The sequence below is a fragment of the Chamaea fasciata genome, unplaced genomic scaffold (assembly GCF_029207755.1).
Source record: "Chamaea fasciata isolate MVZ Bird 193981 ecotype frontalis unplaced genomic scaffold, bChaFas1.0.hap1 SCAF_11, whole genome shotgun sequence".
Classification (NCBI taxonomy): Eukaryota; Metazoa; Chordata; class Aves; order Passeriformes; family Sylviidae; genus Chamaea; species Chamaea fasciata.
In genome coordinates this window covers 21,981,369-21,999,650 of record NW_027094096.1, presented here as the reverse complement: position 1 = coordinate 21,999,650, position 18,282 = coordinate 21,981,369, and the positions used below count along the sequence as shown (strand labels likewise).

At 51.7% G+C, this 18,282-nt stretch overlaps 2 protein-coding genes across 4 annotated transcripts; one reads left to right on the top strand and one right to left on the bottom strand.

Annotated features, from left to right (window-relative positions):
- Positions 1-991: 991 nt before the first annotated feature.
- On the bottom strand, positions 992-17,449 carry GFM1 (G elongation factor mitochondrial 1). Its single transcript, XM_066193662.1, has 18 exons — positions 17,347-17,449; positions 16,571-16,723; positions 16,045-16,177; positions 15,440-15,644; positions 14,660-14,776; positions 13,922-14,072; positions 13,147-13,301; positions 12,326-12,410; positions 11,506-11,643; positions 10,330-10,431; positions 10,179-10,235; positions 9,721-9,858; positions 8,846-8,928; positions 3,779-3,941; positions 2,872-3,016; positions 2,190-2,350; positions 1,654-1,707; positions 992-1,397 (listed from the first exon to the last, which is right to left on the bottom strand). The coding sequence occupies exons 1-18, from the start codon at positions 17,398-17,400 to the stop codon at positions 1,266-1,268; spliced, it is 2,226 nt and encodes a 741-aa protein (XP_066049759.1). The 5' UTR covers positions 17,401-17,449; the 3' UTR covers positions 992-1,265.
- Positions 4,320-13,152, top strand: LXN (latexin). 3 transcript variants are annotated; one of them, XR_010722606.1, is made up of 7 exons: positions 4,325-4,493; positions 5,380-5,442; positions 5,874-6,048; positions 6,594-6,730; positions 7,831-7,893; positions 8,592-8,725; positions 9,584-9,722. XR_010722606.1 is itself a non-coding variant. In XM_066193664.1 (6 exons), the coding sequence occupies exons 1-6, from the start codon at positions 4,365-4,367 to the stop codon at positions 12,094-12,096; spliced, it is 813 nt and encodes a 270-aa protein (XP_066049761.1). In that variant the 5' UTR covers positions 4,320-4,364; the 3' UTR covers positions 12,097-13,152. The 3 variants fall into 3 exon arrangements, 2 of the variants coding, with proteins under 2 accessions (XP_066049761.1, XP_066049760.1); XM_066193664.1 differs by lacking the exons at positions 8,592-8,725; positions 9,584-9,722 and adding an exon at positions 11,851-13,152 and having other exon boundaries at positions 4,320-4,493; XM_066193663.1 differs by lacking the exon at positions 9,584-9,722 and having other exon boundaries at positions 8,592-8,863.
- Positions 17,450-18,282: the final 833 nt, after the last annotated feature.

Sequence of the window (18,282 nt, the reverse complement as noted above, 5' to 3'; positions counted from 1 at the left end):
AATTTTGGGAAGAGTGCTACATTTGCTTCTTTTAGGAAACTTCCAAATGTCTGAGAACCTACAGGGCTTTTCTGGGAATGAACTCCAGCTGAGCATTCCCAAAAACAAAGCCGTGGCTGTGGGGGAATCATGGATTTGTCCCATGGACACCCCACATCTCACCCTCAGCAGCTCCAGGCCCTGGCAGATCCTTCCCCAAGGTTTATTTAAATCATTTTCCAGCCTTTCCATGAGAAGCAGTCCTGGCTGCTCCAGTTGTTTCTGTCTGGGAAGCAGCAGCCCCAGAGCTGTGCCAGGAATGTCACTGGGTTTGGACTGGAACTTCCCTCCCTGTTTACTGGAATCTGCAAAAACACTTTTCAGCTGAGGAGGGCAGGAAGGAGGAAAGAAAATTCAACGTGGACGGTCTGGGAATAATTTAAAATACAGAATGATGGGAATATCTTCTCACCTAACCCCTTTGTTTTGTCTCTGCTTTGAGTCAGCAAAGTGATCCCTGAGCTGAACATCAGCTGCAACTCAGCCTCTGGAGTGTGAGATTCTGGGAAAAGGGATCTCTGGTTTGGATTTCTAACCCCCTCTGGATGGTGAGATTCTGGGAAAAGGGATCTTTGGTTAGGATTTCTAACCAAGAGCCAGAAGCCAAGCCCATACATGAATCCACACCCCAAGCCCATTAAATCCACATTCCCAAGCCACACAGTAATTCCATGTTGTTCCCGGCTTTGGGAAGAGGCAGCTCCTCCCAAAATCCTTGGCAACTGAGCTCCATCCTTGTGCCACCAGTGACAGTGGATTTGGTGACAAGCACTGACAGATGGCTTTGCCCAGTGGGTTGATATTTTGGAGGATCCTGTGCCATTTCCAAAGGGTTTGGAGGGGAAAATTCCATCTGTTCCCCAGAGGGAAGTGATGTCCCACTCCCCATGCCCATCCAGCAGCTCTCACCTCAGTTTCCTGCTTTGATATTTCCAAATAAAGATGATTCAAGTAAAAAATAAAATTATTTTAATAGCTGTGAATTAAGACAAATCTCAAGCAAATCATCAGCCACGACTGACATCTATTTGTTCAGAGCATTTACACGTGAGCAATCCCTGGTGCTGCTGACAACACCGCAGAGGGAAAAGGTTTTATGATAAAATTCCAAGTCCAAATCCCACTGGAGCCCTCCTTACCCAGCCTGGGCTCCTTCCATGGCTTGGAGAAGTGAGCTGTTGGGAGAAGACTGGGACAAACCGTTCATGGACTCCAGAGGAATCCCATCAGCTCTTGGCTTTGCCCTTTTTGGCAGGAAGTCTCCCCGTTGCTTCCAGGTATTTGTTGACGATTTCCTCCTGAGTGCTGGCTGAACAGGGGTGGTATTTGCAGTATTCCATGGTGTATTCCCCTTTTCCCTACAGGGTTGGGACAGGAAAGTGAGGAGGGGACACGTGCCGCCCTGCTGTGAAGGAACACCCAGGGATCCTCGACAATCCCACCCTAAAAAAACAACAACTCCCCAGGCAAGGAAGGATTGTTTGGACAGGAATTCCACATCTCGGGTTTGATTTAATCTCATTCCCTTCTGCAGCTGCCGTGGACAGGATGGTCCAATGAGCCCAAATTGACAGAATCCAACAGGTTTTAGCAAAAAGGACCAGGAAGACTCACCTCTGTGCAGGACCTCAGCTCAGTGGCATATCCAAACATGTCGTTCAGTGGCACCTAAAATCCAAACGTATTTGGTGGCAGTGAGTTTTTTTCCATCACTTTTGGGCTGTCAGCTAATTAATCCCAATGATGACAAAAAGCATCACTGCTGTCTGTAAACAGCTCTGATTTAATGGGCTGCTGTTGTAAAGTACCTGTTATTTTAATTTATTTATTAATTAAAGGGTGTTTTTAGCAGGAAACCTCAAAAATCTGAGAGTTTGAGGAACTGGAATATCCTAAATTCAGTGATGAGTCAACCAGCAAGGTCTGAGGTATCTCCAGACATCCCTCCAAGGATAATTTGGGAAGCAGGAGGCCCACAGGGTGTGGCTGTCCTGGAAACAGGAAAATACCCAGCGACCCTTTCCAATCATTTTCAGGAGGGAGAGAAAAGCAGGAACGCTGAAACGGGAGTCAACCCACAACTGCATCCACATAAACTGAGGAAAAAGCAGAACCAAACCCAGGGAAAGGGAAGTGAGGAGCACACTGACCTCAGCATAGAGAGTGAAGTATCCCTCGGAGCCGTCCTGGCCCGTGATGACGCCGTGGCGCCGGTTGATCCCGGCGATCACCGCGCCCTGGAATTCCACGGGAGCCACCACCTCCACGGCCATGACGGGCTCCAGAATGCGCACGGTGGCGTTCTCCATGGCTGGGGACAGGGGATAGAGAACCCAGGGTCAAAGGTGAGCCTGGTGTAAGGCAGGCTGCTCCTTTGTGTATTCTACAACCAAAAAATTGCGTGTTCTTCAACCAAAAATGCGTGTTCTACAACCAAAAATGCGTGTTCTACAACCAAAAATGCATGTTCTTCAACCAAAAACGTGTGTTCTTCAACCAAAAATGCGTGTTCTCCAACCAAAAACGTGCGTTCTATGGAATAAAGAATCCAATGTCAAAGGTGAGCCTGGTGTAAGGCAGGCTGCTCCCTTGTGTATTCTACAACCAAAAATGTGCGTTCTGTGGAATAAGGAATCCAATGTCAAAGGTGGACCTGGTGTAGGGCAGGTGTTTTCTTTATCTCCTGTATAACCCATTCCTCATAACTCCGGGGGATATCTGGTGTGCATGGGCCATCGAGGCTCACTGCAGGGCTGATGGATGACTGAGTGGGTGGGTGGATGGAATGGAGGGACACCAGCCATCAGAGCCCACCCGAGGAGGAGGCAGTACCTTGTTTGAGGGCCCCCTCTCCTGCCCTGATGAAGGAGATCTCGTTGGAGTCCACCATGTGGTGGGCGCCGTCCTCCAGCACGAAGCGCACGCCGGAGATGCGGTGTCCCGACAGCAGCCCCTTCTCACAGGCCTCCCGGAACCCCTGGGGAGGACACCCCAGAGTCACCACCAGGACCTGCAGCCCCCGGCACCTCAGTTGGATTTTACAAATAAAAACCACAGAATAAGGAAAAACGGCCGCAGGATTTGCCTTTTTAAGGGATTCCGTGGCCAAACCCCAAAAGAATGCTCGGTGTGGAAAGAGCTTTTCCCTGGAGAACAAGATTCCTTTAAGACTATGGTTTTTTTTTTTTAGGATTTGGCAAAAATTTTTTTAGTGCTGCATCGTGGAAAAATGAAGAAATAACTGTAGGTTATTACACGAATTCCAAGACGTTGGTGGGTTAATTAAAGCTGCGTGTGATAAATTACACAGCGAGGCAATCACAGAGGAGATAAAGAAACAGAATTTGGGAATTGAGGCGGGAAATGCAGCTTAATTACAGTTCCCTCCATAACTGACCTCAGAGAAGTCACAGAAGAAGTTACATATTTTGGGGTTGGGAGGAGAATTGTGGGGCCACAACCAGAAGCAGAAGAGGCCAGGAAAAAGCAGCTTGAGCAGGAAGCTCTCACGAGGGAAAGAGAGCCAGCACACACCACCAAAGGAAACAGCAGCTCCTGAATTAACTGGAAACCCCAGGAATGCAAGACATGGAGTAAAACCACACAGCTGTGATCCTGCTGCCACTGGAGCAATGGGAAAAGCCTCCTCTGGTGGGGCGAGGCGGGCACAGCAAATGTGGGTGGTACCGCAGGAAAACAGCAGGAATCAGGATTGTCTGTATCAGAGAAAGGTCTGTACCTTTTCCACAGCAGGCACAAACTGCTTGGGAATGTTTGTGCCAATGGTTCTGTCCTCAAATTCCAGTTTGGTGAAGTCCTCTGGCTCCAGGGGCTCCAGCACTCCGATCACTTTGCCGTACTGGCCTGCTCCTCCCGACTGCTTCTTGTGGGTGAACTCAAACCTAAAGCCCAGCAATGCCCCAGACACCACATCACTCATGACACAAAGCACAGCTTCCTGCGGGAAAACATTCCCATTCCGCATTTCAGACAATCACAGCCTGGTTGGGGTTGGAAGGGAATTTAAATTTAAAATCCCACGGGCAGGGACACATTCTGCTGTCTGAGGCTGCTCACAGCGCCATGCGACCTGGACACTTCCAGGGATGGGGCGGCCACAAATTCTCTGGAAAACCCATTCCACGGCTTCCCCACCGTCCGGGGGAAGGATTTATTCCCGATATCCCACTTAACGCTGTTTCAAACGCTGGAGGGATCCCGCCGCTCGGAGCCCGCCCCGGCCCCGCCCGCTCCGGGCGCTTCCTGCGGGGGGAGGAGGAGGAGGAGGAGGAGGAGGAGGAGGAGGAGGAAGCGGCTCCGGGGCCATGGAGCTGCCTCCGAGCCACTTCCCGGCTGCCCGGGCCGCGGCCGTGGCCCTGGGCTACCTGTGGTACCTGCGGGGCGGCCCCGGGCGGGGGCTGGAGCTGCGGGAGCTGCGGAGAGCCCGGCGCCAGGTGAGCGGGGGGGACCGGGAATCGGGACCGGGAATCGGGACCGGGAATCGGGACCGGCTTCTTCCCACGGTGCGGGCAGAGCACAGGGACACAGCACAGGAGAGGTGGAGTGTCCCCCACCTGGGGACATCCCAAAGCCGCCCGGGCGCGTCCCGGTGTCGCCCGCTCCAGGTGACCCCGCCCGGGCTGGAGGATGGCCAAAGGTCCTTTCCAGCCGCTCTGGGGTTGTGTCACCGGCTGTGCCCCTTTGGGGGTCCTGGCAGGAGCTCGGTGTCACCACGGGTGTGTCAGCGATGTGAACACACAGCCCGTGTGTCACGGCGTCAGGAGGAACCTCCCAGGGAGGAGGAGGAGGAGGAAGGTGCTGGGTGTTCCTGTGGGTGCCAGGACACAGCTCAGCCCTGCCCTGGGTCTGCAGGCACACAGCAAATCCCCTCCCAAAACAAGCAAACCCCAGCTGGTCCCTTCTCTATGGCCAGAAAAATACAGGGCACGGTGCAGTTCAGAATAAGCTGTAAAATGGAATTAATAGAAGGAAGGGCTGAAGGCTTTTTTAGGGGAGTATTTATAACCAAGCAGCAAATTCTTGGAGAGAATCACAAAGGAGCCCAAAATTGGTAATTCAGGGGCATTCAAAGGTGGAAATGAGGGTGGAGAGGCCCTGGCACAGAGTGCTCATCCCTGGAAGTGTCCCAGGCCAGGTTAGATGGCACTTGGAGCAGCCTGGGGTAGTAGAAGATGTCCCTGCCCATGGCTGGGGTGGCACTGGATGGGATTTAAGGTCCCTTCCAACCCAAACCATCCTGGGATTCTCTGATTTTGTCCAGGACGTAGCCATTCAACCCTTGCCAAAATAAATGCTAGTAGTATTTTCCCTTTTTTATAGGACATCGATGATGTTGGGCACAAATACTACCTGGAGCTGGAGCTGGAAGATGTCCTGGACAAAGTGAGTCAGACTGCTTTAATTACACACTCTGTGGACACAGCACTTAAAAGATTTTGAATCATGCTCCTGATTTTTCAATCAGGCCCCCAGAAAGGCTGAATTTTAACCAAAAAGGAACCCACTGACCACGTGGTACCTTCCACTAGACCACCAGCCAATGCTGCAGGGATGACAAGGACATCTCAGGGTCACTCAGCTGAACAGCACAAGGGACATTCTGCTCCCCCACCACTTGCAGAAAGCAAACCCCACCCTTAAACATTCACAGAAACGCCAGGAATTTCACCTTGTCTTAAATAATCAGAAATCTCTGTGGACCAGGCTCACAGAAAACAGCAGCCACATAAAAATTCCGTTTTCAGAAGTGCAAATCACCCTGGTCATACACGTGTTCAATCAGGTAACGATGCACCTCATTAACTCTGCAACAGGGCAGGACTGTGAACTGCACTGCCGAGGTTCTCTATCCCCTGGGCAGCAAAACCTCTGCTCCAGATGTGCAGGTCACAGTGCAAGGAGAGCTCAGGAGCACAGAGGAGACAGATCAGGAGTTCTACAATCGGATCAGGAGCCTGGAAAAGGAGCTTGAGGCTGAGGACATCCCAGGTACAACCCAGGGCTGGCAGAGGGCTCAGCCCTTCACCCTCCTTCTTCCCTTTCTCTTTCTGGGGGTCTGCAGTCACATTTCTTCCTGATTCTGAGTGTTCTGGAGACCCAGCTGGCACTGTCACCTCTTCCTGCTCTCTCTGGGGGTGTCCTGGCACAGCACATCCAACTCCCCAAATGTACAACCCCAAATGCTGCTCTCACCTCTGTGAGGGCAGCCCCTGCCTTCCAGACTGGAATTTACAGGAAGAGAAAAAAGTGGAGGAGAACACCATGGCAGTGTCCCAGGCCAGGCTGGATGGAGCTTGGAGCAGCCTGGGACACTGGGAGGTGTCCCTGTCCCTGCCCTGGTGGCACTGGATGGGATTTAGGATCCCTTCCAACCCAAACCGTTCCAGGATTGTGTGAACTCTGTGGTGATGGAGCAGCTCCTCCAAACCCTGTGGAAGGTTGTGGGACAGGAGGGGCTTTGGCAAAGCCCTGGCTGAGGTGATAATGTTCTGTTAATGGCTCTCGTTAACATCCAGTGTTTGTTTTGGTTCCAGACAGCCACGGGAACGTTCCCCCGGAGCTGGAGCCCATCCACCTGCTGGCCTGGGTGGCCTCTGGCTTCCTGATCTGGCAGAATTCCACTGAAAACACCAAGTTCCACCTGGCCCAAGTTAAACACGTGAAGCAAGTGGTGAGTTTCCAGCAGGAACAGCATCCCAGACAGGGCTGGAGGGACCTGAAATCCCATCCCGTTCCCTCCCTGCATGGACAGGGACACTTTCCACAGCCCAGGGTACTCCAAACCCATCCAACCTGGCCTTGGCTCTCCCTGCAAAGTATTCAAGCAGCTGTGGCAAGGAAAATATAAATTACATTAACAGAATTCTGTAGATCCTCCCAGTTTTGCTGTGTTCTATCAGAGAAAAATCGATTCTCGGTTATAAATATCCCTAAACTTGATTATCAGCCTTTAAAACCCTGATCATCAGCTTTAAATTCCAGGCAGTTTTCCACAGGAGCCAGGAAAAAGCTGCAGGATTTAGTATTTAGAAAACTGAAAGCTCCAGAAGTTTTGCCCCTCTGAACAGCCAGTGAATTCCCAGGAAGTTCTGGGTCTGCAGGAAAGACAGGAATTCCTTGTGGGAGCCGGATTTGGCAATGTTTTGCTCCCCCTGATGGCATTTTAGAGAATTCATTTTAGCTGCTGCAGGGCTGTGCACCAGCAAGAGTTGAAAGATTTTCAACCCCTCTCTAACCAATTTAAAGATAAAGGAGACAAATAACTATTAACTAACCCAGCTGCCATCTCTCCTGGGTAATTTTGTCCCCTTTTCCCTGAAAAACAAAGGAAAAGTCTATTCCAAAGGCCAGGGTTTATTTTGTCAGCCAGAATCCCTGACTGTCACTCACTGTAAGGCCTCTGGAGTGTCCTTATCCTCCTGACAGTTTTATTTGGGATTGTTTTGGGTTAAACTGACACCTTCTAGAATGACGTGTTCCCATCCCAGAGAATTCCTGACAGACCTGGTCTCTGTAGGGCAGGAATTTGCAGTTTAAAGCTTTACCTTCAGTGTCTCCAGTGCAGTTTTGGAGAACGCAGAAATTCAAAGCAGGAGCTTTTAATTTTGTTACAGTGCCTGAGCTCCTCCACCTGCTTCCTTTGTGATCAGGAGCTGCCAGTTTTAGCCGAAATCCATCAGGGAATTTTTGTGATAACCACAGAGAACTGAACCACTTTTTCTGAGGTGGGAGAATCCCCCAAATCCACCCCTTTTCATCCTGTCTTTCCAGAAAAGAAGCGATGAAGACCTTCAGTTTGACTATATGCTTCTACTCCATGAAATGGTGTCCCAGGTAAATAATTTTATTCCTAAAAAAACCCCTTTGGGGGTGTTTTAAGACTGCAGCTGTGTGAGCTCCAGCTCAGGCACAGATCTGATCCTGCAGGGTGAGCTCGGGGTCCCCATCCCTGCCTGGCTCAGCATTCCAGCAACAACAGCAGCAGCAAATTCCAGCTGCTTTGGGGCTTTCCTGGGAATGGCTGAGGTTCAAAACTGGTCCCTCACAGCTCTCTCTTGGGAGATCCCAGTGCCAGGGTGGGCAGGGATAAAGGGAAGGGGCAGCTGGAGCAGCCTGGATTCCGGCTGGGCTGTGGATGCCTCTGTGGCCCAGGAGAGACCTCAGCAATCCCAGTGATTCCCAGCAGAACAGCACTGACATCCTGCGCTACTCTCCACCAAAACATTTTGGGATCTGAGCAGGTGTTTTCATAGGAAAACCACAGAAAAGTGGGAAGAGAAGCTCTTGACTGTAACAACCCAGGGATCTCCCTGCCAGTTCCAGCTCTGCTGCTCCTTGCCCCCCCCCTGCACTCCCACCATTCCCTTGGGCTGAATTTTAAGTTTTCCACGGATAAAGCTACCGGCTGGTTTTAAGTTTTCCACGAAGAGAGCTCCTGGCTGGTTTTAAGTTGAAGTTTTTCCACGGATAAAGCTGCTGGGTGGCTGGAGGAGGGGAGCAGGGGTGCTGACTGTGCTGTGTGTGCCCCACAGGAGGTGCTGCCCTGGCAGGTGACCGTGCTGTGGCACCCCCGGCGCGGGGCCCGCGTGTCCCAGAGCCCCGGGAACACCTGAACACATCCCCTGGGATGATCCAGAGCCCCCACAACCTGGAGGAGGCACTGAAGGTGATCACCAACCATGCTACAAGACATTAAATCACACTTTCCTGGGCGTTTCTAATCCCTGAATTCCAAAGGAACTTTCTCTGTTCCTTCAGCACAGCAATTCCCGGCAGGAATACTCACGGCACAGGGGCACAGATGTTCTCCCTGAAGGCAACTTTGGGCTTCCCCATGGTGCAAGGACAACCATATTCCCTCTCCATTCTCTGCAGGAAAAAAAAAAAACACCCCACAGTGATCAGGGTTATTCCACTGGGAATTATTTAATGATTTCATCAGAATTCATCACTTTTTGGTTGGGGGTTGCATTGATTTTTTGGGGCTTTCTGTTATTCTTTTTTAATTAACAAATTATTCCCAATCGACTTCTTTAAGACCTGCAGCTTCAGATGCAGGAAAAGGAAACAGCATTAATTAAGCTATTAAAATTCAAGTTTTTCAAGGCAAAAATCACTTTTTTCTTCATTCTGTCAATATTGAAGATACATCTTTTGTGGTAAGATTAAGATACAGACATCAGCTGGAATGAAACAAATCCCTGTAACCACTCCTTTCTCCCTGCACCAGCTTTTATTAGGGAATGGTTTATTAAAAACCAGAGAAATGGGATTTTTCTGAAGAAATTAATTATAATTAGGTATTATTAATTATAATGAACTTAATTCTAATTAGATATAATTAATTATTATTATTATATAATTTTAATATATATCATTAATTACATTATATAAGCAAAGGCTGCTGGAGCAAAGTGTACTGTTTATTACATTTTTTACAGATTTGAACCAAATCCTAAAAATATTTCAGGCAAAATTTCCTTTTGGAAATTTAGAATAAAGGTTCCTTTTTTTTTTCCTTCAGAACGGAACCACTGGAGAGAAAGAACCTCCAAAAGTTGACTTAAAAAGTTCAACCTGTCCCTGAGCAGCTGGAAGGCACAGGGAGGAGGAAGAGGAGGTGGGAAAAGCAGAGTCCACGGGATGTGCTTCCCAAATTACCTGGGCATAGATTTCCAGGTGCAGCTCCCCCATCCCAGAGACAATGGTCTCCTTGCTCTCCTCATCGAAGTGGACCCTGAAGGTGGGATCCTCCCTGGTGAAGCGGCCCAGGCCTTTGGAGAATTTATCCAGGTCGTTCTGAAACACAAGCCAAGGTTTATTCAACACCCAGCAGTCATTCCCAGAAAAAAAGCCTCAAGTTTTCCCACCCCACTGCTGAGCAGTTCTGCTCTTTGGGGTTATTTTATGGAAGGTTTAGAACTCTTTGACTGAAGCGTTCATTATTTATTTCCAGTTCATGTTTCTGGGTGAGTGACAGCATCCAGCATCCAGCTCAGCCCTGGGTTATCGCCCAAGGGATAAAATGTTGGATATTTGGGATAAAACACTTTCAGACTGTGCCATAAAACCACAAAGCAGCAGAGGGAGGGAGCTCAGGGAGTTCCAAAGGCTCCTACCTTGTTGGAAGGCTTCATAGCCACAGAAATGACAGGATCAGGGACGTGGATGGATTCCTGTGTGGCCAAGGAAAAAGGAGATGATGTCAAATCACAGCCAAATCCTGGGGACTGCCAGTGCCTGAGGGCAGCCAGGACAAGGGGGGCTCACCATGGAGATGTCAGTGCTGGTTTTGTCCGTGAACGTGTCCCCGCTGGCACAGTCGATCCCGAACAGGGCACAGATGTCTCCAGCATAAACTTCACTGACATCCTGAGGGGAGGAAAACCTCTGCTCAGACAGCACTGGGATAAGAGAAGCTGCCCCTGGAGCCCTGGAAGTGTCCAAGGCCAGGCTGGATCACCCTGGGATAGTGGAAGGTGTCCCTGCCCTTGTGGCTGGATGATCCTTAAGGTCCCTTCCAGGACTGACTCTGCCTTTCCCTCACATCCAAACTCCACCTGGGTTACAGCAGATCCATAAACGCTGTGTTTTAAAGCTTGACACTGAGCTCCTTAAAAAAATCCAGTGTGGGCAAAACCCCCTGCAAATCTCCCTCTTTATTCAAAGGACAGAAGCGAGGGCTCAGCTGGGATTAATTCAGGATCAAACAAGAAGCAAAGTCGTTCAGAAGCAAACACCATCCTGTGCTTCAGGCAGTGCTCACCCATCCAGGGCTATCCAGCGGCTCAGGCAGTGCTGACCTGTCGGGGCACTGAGAATTTCAGGCTTTCTGTGCTGACTGACCCCCAAGAAAACACATTTTGCATTGGATCTGAGGCCGTGGAAAAGGTTCCCAAAACTGAGTGACAGCACTGGGACTGTGGGTGTGGAGTTTGAATAGAAGTGTGTGATAGCACAGGGTTGGAAACTTAGAGTATTTGGTTTTAGAATATAGTAATATTGATATAAAGCATGATGGAGGGTTTAGGGCAGAGGCTGAGTCCTTTTTCACCCTCTTCTTTATGGGTCTGGGTGGGATTTGGTAATTGGATAGAGAAGTCCTCATTGCTGGCCACAGGTGGTTGGTTGTTGGGTTAAAAGTAAAAATAATTTAGGTGTCATTTCTCAATTAGACAGTTTGTTCTTAAAAGGCCTTGAAGGGAGAAAGATAGGAGCCATTTTTTTACTTTGTTAGCTACAAGTGCTGTAGAACTCACAGCTTGTGAGACAAAAATTAATAAACATCTGAGTCCAAACACAAAATACCATCTCGAGCATTTAATCCCAACTCTGCCAAAAAGAAGATTAAAAAAGCAACCCTGACCCATGCAGGGTTATCCAGGGGCTCAGGCAGTGCAGGCCCACCCAGGATTATCCAGCCCATCCCTAGGGATGCACACTCACCTCCATGTTGTCCGAGTGCATCCTCACGAGTCTCTGCACCCTGACCTTCTTCCCCGTGCGGGTGTTGTAGATGTAATCTGATTTCTTTAGCATGCCCTGGTACACCCTGACGTAGGTCAGCTGCCCAAACCTGCCAGCCTGCAAGCACAAACCAGCAAAATCAGCCCTGCTCGTTCTGGCAATCAGCAGCAATTCCAAGCAGCAGCTGCATTGACTAAATGTGCTGTGAGTTTCCACGCTAAAAATGGAAGTTTTTTAACAGCTTTCACTTGGCTCTGCAATGAAATTTGGAATTTCAGAAAACCTTTTCTGAACCAATTTTTCACTCCCAAGCCTTCCCAACAGAGACACACGTTACCAGGGAATCTGGCCAGCCATTTTTCATATTCCATACAAATCCTGAGGTGCTGCTCTCTAATCAAACAGCTTGTTTGCTTAAATCTCTGCACTTTTTCCTCTCTGACTTTCTCATCTCTGCACTTTTTCCCCTCCGACTCTCTCACGTCCCATTGTTTCCAAACGCAGGATTTTGCCCTGAAAATATTTCAGTTAAGCCAACAAACCCCCCCCCCCCAAACGTTCAAGTTTTAGCTAAGAAAACCAGGAAATACTTGAGGTCCAGAACCCACCCTGAAGATCCAAACTGGCAGCATTTATGGATTTTGTGCTTGAAGCCTTTTTTTTAAAAAAAAAAGGAAGTTAAATTTCAGTTGAAGTTAAATGTAAGCTGGTTTTCAGTATGAAGTGATTTACAAGTCTGCTGTGGGGAAGTTTTGGTAGCACCAGCTGGACTTGTGGGAAGCGGCAGAGTGAGACTCACCTCCAGTTTGAAGGCAAGGCCGATAAAAGGCTGGGAGTCGTCACGAGCAGAGTTCAACAGGAACTTGGTTTGGTCCTGAGAATCCCTTAAAAACAGGGATGAGAGGGAGCTGAGGTTAGCAACCAACATGGGAGTCTCCTCTAAACATTTACAGGCTCTGCTGTTGGGGTTCACACATCTGGGTGGGCTCTGCTCCCAGGGAACAGGGACAGGAGGAGAGGGAAGGAGGTTCAGGTTGGAATCAGGAGGAATTTCCCCATGGAAAGGGTGCTCAGGCTTTGGAGGGGGCTGCCCAGGGAGGTTTGGAGTGCCCATCCCTGGAGGGGTCCAAGGAACTCCTGGATGTGGCACTCAGTGCTCTGGGCTGGGTGACAGAGGGAGGATTCGATGATCCTGGAGCCCTTTTCCAGCCTCAGGGATTCTGGGATTCATGTCCGTAAGAATTAAACACTATTTACACACTTGGGATGTGCTCCCTCCTCTAGGCAGGCCTGGCTTTAGGGGCTGCCATCAATTCTAAAGAATTATCTGACAATCACTGTCCAAATTTAACATTGATTGTGGTAAAATCCCAGTACAGGGAGTAACCCTCGAAGGAGAGAGGAGCTTTGGGACTTTGTGCCAAATTCTGGTGGCATTGCTTGATCCCAATGCTAAAGGATGGTGGATCTTGTTAGGAATGTTTCCTGCTTTGAAATTATTCCATGAGATCCCAGACTGGTTTGGGAGGGAAGGGAGCCTTAAAGCCCACTCAGTGCCATGGGCAGGGACACTCTCCAGCCCTGCCCCTGGACACTCCAGCTGCTGCTGGATGCACTCACCCCTGGTTGAGGAGAGCGTAGTTCTCCACCTCAGAAGGATTGGGGAGGTATTCCAGGACAGCATCCAGCAGTGGCTGCACCCCTTTGTTCTTCAAAGCGCTTCCCACGAGGACAGGGGTGAAGGATTTCTGCAGCGTTGCCCTTCGGATTGCCAGCTGAAAAACGTCCCCGTGAATTCCTCCAGCAGCACGGCCCAGTTCCCTGGTTTTCCTGGAGCAAAGGGCTGCTCCCACAGTCCCCTGGACACCCCCCAACGCAAGGCCTTCCCATAAAACCTGCTCTCCAAAATTCCTTCCAATGCAAAGCAAAACCAGATTGGGAATGTGTGGGCCTGAGAGATTTTGAGCCTACTAGCAGCTGCTAACTTTTTCTCCAGGAAGAATTTCTCAAGGAAGTTTCTTCTCAAAACAATCTCGGCAAACAATGCTCCTTTCTCAAAACAATCTTTCTACAAGTGGTGTGTTACTGTTTCTCTGGTTAACCAACAGAATTAAAGAGGTGTCGTTCCTATTCACCAATCATGTTAAGTCTGCATCAGAACACCTTATAAAAAGCAGTGAAAATTTAAAAAAATAAATCCTTCTTTTCCCATGCTCTTTGCCTTCTGAATTTATTTAAAGTCTTTCTTTCGTGTCCTACAGCGACAGGAATGGGGACGGTTCCCTGGGGGGGAGCAGGAGCTCAGCTGAGGTGACACAATTCCAGCCAACAGAATTCCTGAGGAATGAGGGGGCCAGGGGCACAGGTGGGGGCCCAGGCAGCACAAGGAAGGTACCTTTAGCTGTGCAGCTGTGGGAATCTTCTCCTCCAGGAAGAGCTCCCCCAGGAGCTCGTCGGCGTTGGCCACGCACTCGATGAGCTCCCGGCGCCGCTCCGCAGCCTCGGCCCGCAGCTCGGCCGGGATCTCCTCCAGCCTCAGGCTCTGCCTGCACACACAGGGATGGATCCCGGGAATTCCACAGGCAGCAGCCTGAGAACCCTGACTGATTCCCAGGGATTCCACAGGGAGCAGCCTGAGAACCCTGACTGATTCCCAGGGATTCCACAGGGAGCAGCCTGAGAACCCTGATTGATTCCTGGGAATTCCACAGGCAGCAGCCTGCCCAACCTGACTGAGAACAACCCACCCTTCCCATGGATCCTGGGAAAAAATCCCCCGTGAGCATCAGTGGGAAGTGGGAGAATCCTTCCCACTCCTGGCAGGAGCTTTGCAGGGATGAGAACTTCCCAACAGCCTCAGCCCCAGCTTCTCTCCATCCCAGGGAGCCACACACGCTGCAGGATCCCATCAAGGAGCAGTCTCCTGCTTCTCCAGGTGGGAAGTGTGGCCACCAACCCTTCCCAGCAACCAAGTCCTGCAGCAGCCGCCCCCACCCAGAGCTCTCCCTCAGACCCAGCACAAGCCCATTCCCAAATTTCCAGAGAGCTGGGGTTCATCTCTGAAGAGAAACTGCAGGAATTCCTCCTGCAAGGAGCAGCTCCAGCTAGAAAACAAGTGATTTCCAGGACTCACCCAAGTGCTCCATCAAAATAGATTGCTTTTTCTTCAATGAGATCAATAATTCCTTTAAAGTTTCCCTCCAGCCCAATTGGAATCTGAACAAAAGCTGCATTGTGTTTCAACTTGGATCTGAAAAAGGGGGAAAACATGAATTATTACGGAAAAAAATCACTTCTGTGTGTGTGCTCCTGATGGTCTTTGAGCTACATCCCCCTCCCACAAAATCCCTGTGTTTTGTCCCTTGGGCAGTGCCCAAATCTGCCAAAATGGATCAAAAACCACCCAGCCGTGGTTCAGGGCTTTGTATCCCACCTTTTGTATCCCACCAGGCCCAGGGAGAAACTCCCACGGGACAGGCAGCAGGGGAAACCAGGTTGAGATTGAGTGCTTCTCTTTTAATGAGTATTAATGAGTTTATCTCATGGATCAAATTAGGCAGGGAGCAAGCAGGACCTCCAGGAATCCAAAGAAGCCGGTGTCATCGCCCTGCTGGAATTTCAGCAGCACCAGGATTTAGGGAAAACTAAGAGGCAGCTTTCAAAGTGGGTCCTGATACAGTTCCATCACCCAAACAAACATCAAGCCCCAGCCCTTGGTCACTGCAGGTCTTGGCTGACACCAATATTTGGGGGGTTTTTGGGACCACGGAGATTTGTCCTGGGTCAGATCAGGATTTAACCTCGAGTCAGGAATTCTCCGAACTGCAGCTCCCGAGAGAAGCCTTTCCAATATTGTTCCTAACGACCTGCCACGGGGACAGAATTTCAGGAAATCATTGTAAATGCCAAAAACCTGAGCTGCTGCACTGCTCTGGCCGGGTTGGAGCCCATCCTGTCCAGTTTGTTGATGAAGGTGAGGAAGGGGACGTTGTAACGCTTCATCTGCCTGTTGACAGTGATGGTCTGGCACTGGACACCCCCCACAGCACAGAGAACCAGGATGGCTCCATCCAGCACCCTCAGAGACCTCTCCACTTCGATGGTGAAGTCCACGTGGCCTGCATAACAAACAGAAATAAAAGTGGTAAACGCATTGGAAAGGAGCAGCAGCCAAGGGAATCGCTCTGGGTCACACCAGCTCAAGTGACAGAGCAGAGTCACGGAATGGTTTGGGTGAGAAGGGACCTTAAAGATCATCTTGTTCTACCCCCTGCCATGGCAGGGACACCTTCCACTATCCCATGCTGCTCCAAGCACCCAGGGGATCCAGGGGCAGCCACAGCTTCTCTGGGAATTCTATCCCAGCCCCTCCCCACCCTCACAGGGAACAATTCCTTCCCAATATCCCATCCTGAACCCATCACTCCATGTTCTATCACAACCAGGGACACCAAGATGCATCACATGCCCTGTATCCGTGAGGAACAGCCATCCCCAGGTGTTCCCAGCTGCCCTTACCCGGCGTGTCAATGATGTTGATGTTGGTGTCCTTCCACATGGTGTAAGTGGCTGCAGACTGGATGGTGATGCCCCGCTGTCGCTCCAGCTCCATGGAATCCATGACGGCTCCAACTCCATCCTTACCTTTCACCTTAGGAGAAAAAAAATAAAAATAAATTAGTTCAAGGAGTTTGCTAAGAATTCATATCCCATCCCTGGAAGTGTCCAAGGCCAGGCTGGACGGGGACTGGAGCAACATGATCTATGGAAGGTATCCCTGCCCATGGCAGGGGTTGGAATGCAGTTTAAGGTCCCTTCCCACCCAAACCATTCCATGACTCTGTGCTCCATCACTTGAGCTGCTGAGACTCAGTGTGATTCCCTGGGTGAGCTTTAAGTTCTCTTCCCACCCAAACCATTCCGCAGTACTGTGAATCCACGTGCAGGAGTGATGCTGCACGGACTGAGCATCACCCCTCGTGCAGAAAAACAGCTGTGGAGGTGAGTAAATCCCAGGAGGATCCCGGTGGGAGCTCAGGCCAACCTCGTGCATCTGCGCGATCCTGCCCGTGTAGAACAGGATCCGCTCGGTCAGCGTGGTCTTGCCGGAGTCGATGTGAGCCGAGATGCCGATGTTCCTGATCCTCTCGTTGGGCAGGACCCCCGAGGAGCAGTGCCTGCAGGAGGTCAGCAGCAGCTGCAGGGCAAGAGAAGGGCACCGGGTCAGCAGCGGATCCCACACGGCTCACAGGACACGAGACATGGGACAAGGGGAAATGGCCTCAGGCTGTGCCAGCGAGGGTCAGGGTGGACACCAGCAGGAATTACTCCGCGGAAAGAGTGGTCAGGCCTTGGAACTGCCTAGGGAGGTCTGGAGTCTCCATCCCTGGAAGTATCCAAGGAATTCCTGGACGCGGCACTCAGTGCTCTGGGCTGGGGACAACGTGGGGATCAGGCACAGCAAGACTCGATGGTCTTGGAGGGTTTTTCCAACGTAATTTATCCTGGGATTCACTGTGCCCATGGCTAAACTGCCAAACCGCTTGCCTACGGCTCCCTGTCCATCTACGGCGACGCGGTCACCTCAAGCCGAGTGAACTTTCCAGGGTCACCTCGGAGCTGTCACCGCACCCCGCGCGGCCCCTCCACTGCTCCCTCCCGTTCTCGCTGTCCCCATCCATGTGACCGGAGCTGCTCGTTCCCTGCAGCTGCTGCGGCCCGTCCGGGGCTGTCCCTGCGCGCTCCATCCCTTCTGCTCCCGCCTCCCTCCTCTCCCCTCCCCGGGGCGCCGTCCCCTCACGCCGGTCCGGCCGCCGGTACCTGGATGTGCCGCGGGCGGCCCGGGGCCAGCCCGGCCCGTAACACGCTGAGCATGGCCCCGGCTGCGGCTGCGGCTGCGGCGGCGGCCCCGCTCCCGGCGCGGCTCCAATCGCGGCTCCGGCCCCGGCTCGCTCCCGCCTCTTCCGGGGCCCCGCGCAGGCGCCGCGCTCCCGCTCGTCCCCCCGGCTCCTCACGGGCCCTTCGGGCAGCGGCCGAGCCGGGCGGGAGCCCCGAGGGCGGAATGGAGAGCGGAGGCTCCCACCGAGCCCCTCACGGGTCCCTCAGGGAGCGATGGAGCCCCGAGGGCGGAATGGAGAGCGGAGGCTCCCACTGAGCCCATCCCGGTCCCTCACGGGTCCCTCAGGGAGCGGTGGAGCCCCGAGGGCGGAATGGAGAGCGGAGGCTCCTACCGAGCCCCTCACGGGTCCCTCACGGGTCCCTCAGGGAACGATGGAGCCCCGAGGGCGGAATGGAGAGCGGAGGTTCCCACTGAGCCCATCCCGGTCCCTCACGGGTCCCTCAGGGAGCGGTGGAGCCCCGAGGGCGGAATGGAGAGCGGAGGCTCCCACCGAGCCCATCCCGGTCCCTTCCCGGGAGCGATGCCGACCCAGCCGTGCGGGTTCCCGGTGTGCGGACGCGGAATTCTCCGAGTGCGGCCTGAAAGGGGCGGATTTCACCCGAACCCGGCAGCGGGACGGAGCCCGGGGTCGGCGGCGGGGTCACAGCCCCGGAGTTCGGGAATTATGAGGAATTCGATCGGGGGGATGAAGTGCACGGAAAGGGGCACACAGGGCTGTTAGGGACCCGTTAGGAACTCGCTGTTCAGTGTTAAATACATTTCTGATATAAAATTATTCCCCGGGAACTGCCTTTCATCCCTGCAAAGGCACCAGGAGCGGCTCTGAGAGGAAGAGGCTCTCTCCATACTCTGTTTGA

Bases quoted from the DNA above. Each gene is read 5' to 3' on its own strand.
- GFM1 (XM_066193662.1), bottom strand. From the start codon at position 17,400: ATGCTCAGCGTGTTACGGGCCGGGCTGGCCCCGGGCCGCCCGCGGCAC. The intron at 8,929-9,720 runs GTAATTTGGGAA...TTTTTCCTGCAG, and splicing joins ACCTGGAAATCTATGCCCAG to AGAATGGAGAGGGAATATGG. The intron at 2,351-2,871 runs GTACTGCCTCCT...CCCTGTCCCCAG, and splicing joins AGAGGGGGCCCTCAAACAAG to CCATGGAGAACGCCACCGTG.
- LXN (XM_066193664.1), top strand. From the start codon at position 4,365: ATGGAGCTGCCTCCGAGCCACTTCCCGGCTGCCCGGGCCGCGGCCGTG. The intron at 5,443-5,873 runs GTGAGTCAGACT...ACTCTGCAACAG, and splicing joins TGGAAGATGTCCTGGACAAA to GGCAGGACTGTGAACTGCAC. The intron at 7,894-11,850 runs GTAAATAATTTT...CCTTCCCAACAG, and splicing joins TCCATGAAATGGTGTCCCAG to AGACACACGTTACCAGGGAA.